The sequence below is a fragment of the Mus pahari genome, chromosome 10 (genome assembly GCF_900095145.1).
Source record: "Mus pahari chromosome 10, PAHARI_EIJ_v1.1, whole genome shotgun sequence".
Lineage (NCBI taxonomy): Eukaryota > Metazoa > Chordata > Mammalia > Rodentia > Muridae > Mus > Mus pahari.
In genome coordinates, this window is record NC_034599.1 from 81188777 (window position 1) to 81196992 (window position 8216).

General features: G+C 40.0%; 1 protein-coding gene across 1 annotated transcript in view; it reads left to right on the plus strand.

Annotated features, from left to right (window-relative positions):
* Positions 1-1100: 1100 nt before the first annotated feature.
* LOC110327403 (cytochrome b5 reductase 4) overlaps positions 1101-8216 on the plus strand; it is a 56768-nt gene continuing 49652 nt past the window's right edge. The window contains exons 1-2 of the mRNA XM_021206364.2: positions 1101-1309; positions 5905-6058. Of these exons, the coding sequence (XP_021062023.1) occupies positions 1235-1309; positions 5905-6058 (229 nt within the window). The 5' untranslated portion in view covers positions 1101-1234. The remainder of the gene's footprint in view (positions 1310-5904; positions 6059-8216) is intronic.

Below are 8216 nucleotides of genomic sequence, written 5' to 3' on the forward strand. Positions count from 1 at the left end.
CTGTGCTTGAATGACTAAGCATATCCACAGACTTTCTCTCATAATATTAAACCACATTATCACAACTTTGTCTCCCTGGGACTCTGGAAACTACATAGCTGGAGTAAATGATGTGTCCAGAGTCAGAAAAAATTAGTACCCCACAGAAAATGGATAGTGTTATTTAGAACTACTCTTTGGGAAAGTGTTCTCTTTCTATTGGATTCTACCCTGTGGATTTGTGTATTTTCCTAGAGACAGGCAAAAGAAAAAGTCAATGTATCACTAACACGGGCCCACAACATTAGGTACTTCTCTTGTTAAATCAGGATAGTATAAGGTGGCCTGTCTTTTGTTACATGTCTATTAATAAATACAGTATATGGTTTAGATATAGCCATTTATTTCTTACAGAAACCCAAGCCTATGCAGACAGACAAAATGTTCCTTTAATGAAAAGTAACGTGCATAGACCATTAATTACAAGGATGACACCAAAACCAAATCACTCTAGGAGTGAACTGCTTGAAGATTTCAGGGGAAGTGAAAAGTTATGGAAGGATAAAGAATGTGCGAGTGTGTGGATAGCGCAGGTCTTCTGGAAGCGTCTTTTACTAGTTTTCCAGACTGGTTCCCCAAAGGTGAAGGTTTCTTTTTAACCCACAGCAGAGGCTGCTTGAGTTCGGCTTCTTAGCTCATGAAACTGTGACGTCCTCTTTCCTAGAGCTTAGTATTACAGGAGAGAACTATTCAGCAGTCTGAACGTTTTGATAGTGTTGTTTTCTTTCATATTTTAAGCAGCCCTATGGTGTTGTTTATCAAGAGACGGGCACTGGTCGTCGTCTTCTACCAGAACTAACCCTCGACCTCTATCAGCACCAGGGCTGGGGAACAGCTTCACTCTCTGATCTTTCAGCAGAAAGCTGTCATTTCCTTGTGGTGCTGAAGTTCAGGACCAAAGAGTAACTGAGCATGCGCTGCCCGGCCTCCCCCACCCCCTCACAGCCACCGCTCCCAAGCCCCGCGACCTGGCTGGCGGAGCGAGCGCCTTTCCTCTGACTCCGCCTCCGCCCCGCCTTCCCGTGAGCGTGGTTGCGTCACGACGCTCCTGACCCCCGGCGACCCCGGAAGTGGGTCGGGGGCTTGGCCTCGGCCAGGCCAAGGAACCGGCAGGGAGGGTGGTGGGCGCTGGGGTCCCACCAGGGGAGCCTGTCCGGTGGCGGAGCCCGGATGCGGCCCGAGCCGGGGGCCCAGGATGCTGAACGTCCCTTCCCAGGCTTTCCCGGCCCCCGGCTCCCAGCAGCGCGTCGTCTCCCAGGGGCGTAGCAAGGTAAGTGGGGATGCGGTTCCTTCCTGACTCAAACGCCCTAAGTGTGTCGGAGCTGCGGAAGTTGGCCGCGGTAAGTCTACTCGGCACCCCGTTTCCGGTGTGGTTGCTTTTCTGTCTCAAGCTGGCCTCTCCAGTCTTTTGTTCTTTACGGTCAGAAGAACCAGGCTGAGCAGTGGCGTTGGCTAGGGAAGACTGGAGTCTGCAAACCTGCCATCAGATATAGTGCCACCTCTCCAAGTTACACTCCTCTGTGTATTCCATAGCCATTGGTTCCAGCACTGCCTCGTCTGTAGACACCACTGGTTGATTTTGAACCTGGTACCATGTTCTTGCCTATTTGTTGAATGTGGTTACTGTCAGCAGCAGGTGGAAACACAGATATATAGTTACAAAATTCAGTACAGATTGTGTAGTGTATTCATTGCAAGGCAAATGCTGTTAGCTTATGTTATTTTGCTAGTTCCTTATTCTGTAACCACATCTTTATATTTTCTCTTGAGACTTCTGTCTTCTTGGGCTACTCGATTCTTTTTTCGAGTTTTATTTTATATGGCTTGAAGACTTCCACTGAATGTTTCCATTCTTCTCCACTTAGATCTGAGGTTTTGCCCTTAGATCAGAAAAGAAATTGAGGTTTTCATTTATTTTTCAGAAATGTCTGTCCCCAGCTTTAATCATACATAGATGTTTTGTGGGCTCACTGATGGCCATGTGTATCTGGAGTCCTTTTCCTTTGCCCATTGAATCTTCAGTTACCCTGAAGATGGGGACGTTTACTGTCTTCATTCTGGGTAAAAAGAAATAGGTTGATGAAAGTCTGCCATCAGTCACGTAAGCTTGTGATTATGACATTTCCTTCTTTGCTGTGTGTGCGCATCTGCTCACCAGCCATCAATTGTGTATCTTGCTCTCTTTAAGCTAAGTGCTTGGCTCCATAGTCTAAGGTTGCCCTTTGCAGAATGAGAACGCCAGTAACTGCCTTTTTTCATTAAAATGGATATGTTCTCAGCATTCATATAAAGGAGAAAACTTCTAGGCAAAGACACCAAGTTCCTTAGATGTGACAGCAGAAGTGAGTTTTGTTGTCCCCAAAGAGGGCAAAGTAAGATCTTTGTGTAATTTAATAGGAACCTCAGGTAGGATTAATTTCTTTGTTATGAAATAAGACAATCTTGAACCCGTGAGAAGCTGAGTTAGGACTGCATGAAACAATGAAACAGTCAGATAAAGTTTTCAAAAGTGGAACTCAGCCAGAGAGGCTGATTGTTAAATTGTTAAAAGTATAGACTTTGAAGTAGGAAAGAGATGTCTTTCCAAGACCCACCACTTCATCTCAGTCACTTTCTGGCTCAGGTGTATGTACCGATGACCAGTTTTTGTTGTTGTTGTCTTGTTCATAGGGCTGAGATGATACTTTTCCATAGCACAGCATTGCTATGCACTCAGCAGATATTACTTACCATACGCTCTTTATTCAAATCTCACCAATTTGAATCTTACACAGATAGATTCCTTATGTAATAGCTGTTCAGTGTTTATTGAGAAACTGTAATGCCCTACATATGCTAAGGCATTTGACCATGGGGTTCCCAGTTGATGGTGCTATCTCGGGATGTTATGAAACTTTTAGGCGGGTTGGCTTTATTGGAAACAGTATGTCACTTTGGGCAGGCTTTGAGGGTTTAAAGCCTCACCCTAATTTTAAGTTTGTTCTCTCTGTGTGCAGTTGCTATATGATTAATCAGCTTCCTGCTCTGGGTGCCTGATGCCACACCTGCCTTGCCATTATGGAATCCCCTTGTGGAACCATAAGCCAAAATAAATTCTTTCTTCTATAAGTTGTCTTTAGTCATGGTGTTTTATCATAGCAGCAAAAGGAAACTAAGACAGTATGGTGTGCTGAAGGGTGGTCTCTGATTTCAAGGAACTTAGTCTCACAGGCAGCACAGATAAGAAAACAGACAATTATATTCTGTACGTCAATAGGGTTTTAGCACCAAGAAAGAATTGGCGCTAGATTGGAGGAAAATACTGTGAGCAAGTGCTTGACACCAGTGCGGAATCTGTGCCCATTAGACCAGAGCATTTGATAGAAAGTTGTAGAAAATTGAGACTAAAATATGGAGCTATTAATGCAAACTGTGACCAGAGGGTCTGATCAACAGTTGAGGAATAAGGACCACTGTAGAAGGAAGATTTATGATTTGAGTTGCATTTCCAAAAGATTAACTGCCTGGGGGGTTACTGAATGGAGAGAGAGCCCAGTGATTTTCTCTGGGATAAGAATTGTTTTTCTCACTTTTTATTCTTTGGGAGGAATGGAGTCACCAGAAGAGTTCCACCAATGGTCAAAATAAGAGGGTTGAATTAGATGATGGAGTGTACCCCAGAGGTACTGACTATTTATTTTGGGGTAAATGAATGCCTAAATTAGATATGACTCCAGAAAGTGCATACATAAGCTTCCTCAAGTGTGAGTGTGTCTGCAGTACCATTCTCCTCGTACTTTGGAATGAGCTTATTGGACAAGAGTGGCCCTCTGCCCCACAGGTGCTTGAAATTTCATCTTAACTAATTAAAATACTAGTATACCCATGTTAATACACTTAGTACCACTGTAAGAGAATACTCGAGAGTGGATATGAATAAAAGACAGATTTATTTATTAGACGGGAGTGTTCATATCTGGCCAAGGCCTTATGTATTGCTTTGTTAGAATGTGATGGAAGGTACCACAGGGCAATAAAGAACACAGGAGAACTTCAGTTAATGTAAATTAAAAATAGCTTCAAAGCCATCTTTAATTTACATTAATTCTCAGGACTTAAATACTTCCCAGTTTATCCCACCTTGCAGAACAGGTTTATTAAGTGTGTTTTTGGGGGAGCACATTCTGACCATCCAATCTTTCACCTTAAAATCTTGAAAATGTATTTTGTAAAAGAAAACAGAACTCCGAATGTCCTATTACTAAATCATGTAGACGGGGTATATATTCTCTGCAAAGGGCACCATTATAAACACAGTAATCTTTCCCAGTTCATAACTTCATGTCCCATCTTTCCTGTTATCTACAGTCATCTGCATGAGTTGTCTTGTCCTGTGTCTAAGGTGCATGTACTGCTCCATAGCCATCTTTTTTTTGTTTCCAGATAGATAGTTGAAAATGGAAGTGCATGTCTTCAAGTCACCATTAATTTACTTAGTAATGGTCCAAGTGTCAGACTAACAATAGTGGATTCTATTCTTCTATCCAAAGAGAAGCCATGAAATGCTTACTGTGAGTGGAAATGTCAGAGTTCTTAGTAAGAAAAAATCATGCCAAGGTCACTAATACCCACAGTAAAAACAAGTTTCCAAGAATTGTGAAGGAAGAAAGAATGTATTGGGGCGGGGGCGGGGGGTATCCATAGGGTGTTTGGTGGTGGCTGTGGTTTCAGGCGATCTCTGAGACATGTTTAGTTTAGCTTAGTGGGATGTCTCTATAGGCAAGCAGTCATCCAGAGGAGGAAGCTGTGGTTGGTAGTTTCTACATACACTGTCAACATTCACACTCAAGACTAGGAGAGGGCTGTGTCAATTCCCCTCTCTCCTAGGCCTGGAAGTCCTTGATGTGGCTGCACTGTGCTCATGTCAGTGACACACATTCACTTGGGGCTTCCCCTCTTCCCCACACCCTTCCTCATGGTGTTTTCCTGTGCTTGATATACTTTATCAGTGGGTTTGTAGCAAACACTGTTGCACAGTAATTTCTGATTTTCTGTTTATACTGATAATTCAGAAAGGGTCCACATTAGCCAATCTTTGGCATATCATCTGTCAAATCTCTTGATTGTTAAGGCCACAAATTTTGGTTCAAAATGGCATCGATAACATAATTAGTAACAGAGCTAGGACCTGGACATTCTAAATTCTGACTTTGGATTTAGTGCTGTATCTATTATTCCTTACTGCCATTAGAAGAAAGTTTGTGAGACAGAATTGCTAAGTCCTATCTCATAGTCAGTATCTTAAATAATATTTTAAGATTCTAGGCATCTGAATTTCTTGGACATCTTGAACTAGATGAAAGAGTCCCTTCCCTGTAATAAAAATAAAAATAAATCAATTAAAGTTAATAAGAGTAAAAACTTTGGCTAAAAGTTTTCTTTTTAAAAGTTAAAGAAAATAAAAGGAAAATTAAATTTTAAAAGTTTTTTTTTTTTTTTTTTTTTTTTTTAAGTAATAAAAAACCACTCATATCAGCTTACTCTTGTAAACCGAGTTCTCAGGAGGATTGATGGCTGCCAGTTTTGTAACCAGTCTTAGCTGCTACATGGCAGGACCTTCCTTGTTGAAAATGGCAGATAAAGTAAACTTCTAATGTAGTAGCACAATTTCACATGCACCCATCGTCCCCAGACATGATGAGAGAAGTTATAGAATTGTTGGGTTGTAGTTTTATCATTTTTTTTTTTTGAGATGGGATCTTGCTGTGTAGGATTTCTTTTAAAAGGCTAATAAAGGATGGAAGTAGTCCAAAGGCAAATGGACGGAGGAGGATCGGGAAGCAGCCAACTTAGAACCAGACATAGCTTTTGTTTTCTGTCCTCTAGGTACCTTTAAAACAAGGCAGGAGTCTTATGGATTGGATCCGACTGACCAAGAGTGGGAAGGACTTAACAGGATTGAAGGGAGGGTTAATTGAAGTAACTGAAGAAGAGCTTAGGAAGCACAACAAGAAAGAAGACTGTTGGATATGCATAAGAGGTAAGCGACACTTCTAAACATTGTAGAAACGCCTGGGCTTTCAGACTTGGTAACAAAAATTGCCTTCCTGGATCGTAAATAATGTTGTTTTCACTTTGGACTGTATTTTTCCTTGTACAGCCTTTTACATTTGATGCAGAAGACAGGGAACTAATGGGATGGAAGTCTTTTGTAGCATCCTTATGTTGCATTCCCTTTGAAAGGAACCAGGTGTTTGCCAAGAAATTTAACACCAAGGTGATGCAGTTAAAATGTTCAGGGGCACCCAGTATATGGCATAGCACCCATACAGAGCCTTGTGATTGAATGCTCTTAGAAAAAAGGTCTCTGAGACTAAAGGGAACCATATGTGTTTGTTGTATGCACCTATACATATTTGTATGTGTATATGCATGTGGTACCCATGCACACTCATGAGAAAGAACACTGTTCCATGTGTGTCTGTGGAGGCCAGAGGTTGATGAGCTATAGATTCAGTGAGAGACTGACTTAAAGCATAATGAGGAGACAGCTGAAGTTAACCTCTGGCGTCCACATACATGTGCACCTACATGCTCCCGTGCATATACCCACACTCACACACATACACAAGGAATCAGTTCATTAGGAACACCATGTTGATGTGTGATAACAAAGTTTCAGAGTATATAGCAGACAGCTGAAGAACCGAGGGACAGAATTATAATTATCATTCAAAGTTGTAGATTTTAATCCCTTTCAGCAGTTGTTAGAACTAGATAAGCATCTGTAGACATGATAATGAAATTGGTGGTGCAGTTTCTTTATTGAACACAAGATGGCGAAGTCTTCACAGTCCTTAGACTATAAGGCTTAGAGAAACTCAGGTATAGTTGAAAAATGGTGAATTACTCCATGTTTTTAACTTATGAACATATCTTTTCCTGTTATATATTTTGGGGCTAATATCATTAATAATGGTAAAATTTTAAGTAAGTAAAAATGCTGTTCTATAATGGGATATAATACTTGTTACATACATGAAAGACATTAAATTCATTTATTAAATGTAGTCTAGAACTTTAATATTTGTTTGAATGTTAAAACCAAAAATTAGTTTTTAATATGTTTACTTTTAATTACCTGAGTACTTTCAGACTGTTTTGGGGCCTTAAAATAACCCCTAATCTTTTAACAATTTTTGAGAACATTAAAAGGCTTTTGTTTGCATGATGTCTCTTAACATTACCATTAATTAAAATTAAGAAATGTAAAGAATATTTAAAATTAATTTAATAAAACTACTGTATGTTGTACATAGTACCTATGTTCATGAAAATAACTTTTCTAAATGAAAAATACAGGAATACATAATTTTTTATTTTGGTAAATATCTCTAATATATAGCTTGATAGATGACAGTTCATGTGTATTGTTGTGTGTCTATCTCCACTGTCATATCACATATCCATGTAGCTTCGAGAAAACCCCACATTTATGAAAGAACAAGAATTTTAAACATCATATTTTAGTTTTATTGGAAAAATATTTTCACCTTGCACCACAAGAAGTGTCTTTTTTGAGCTTCCTCTGGAGTCTTTGGGCTCTACCGTGAGACTCTGTAAAATAGAATAGAATAAAAAAGAAACAAAAAATTTCCAGTCATTGAACATGTGGCCCAAAGCCTGTGCTTACCCTTAATTCTGTGTGGTCAGCCATGGTGCTTCACATGCATAGTTAGTTACCTAGCCTGGGACACTGTGGCACCTGCACCTGGAAGATAGACAAACAGACATAGGTCTTTGGCACTAACCCATGGTGGGTCTAAGATGGGCCTGTCTGAGGGTACCATCTTATAGATCTTATAGATCTGGGCTTGAAATTACAGTGGAGTGTGCTGCAGTTCTGAATCTAGACACCTTTAGATGGGGTAGCCTGATTCAGATTCTGCAGGTTGTTAAAGGCTTTTTTTGTCTCTAGAGAGTTTGAGATATAACTAAAAAACAAGCTTTCAACAATTAGGACTTTCAAAATTACCATTGAGAGGGGAAATTTTGGCATAATTCTTGGTACATCTATGATAGACAGTAAATAGATTTATTAGATTATTATAATCTGGAATTTTAATATTTGAATATGAAAACCATAATTCAGGGTTTTTTTTGTTTTGTTTTGTTTTTTGTTTTGTTTTTTTTTTTTT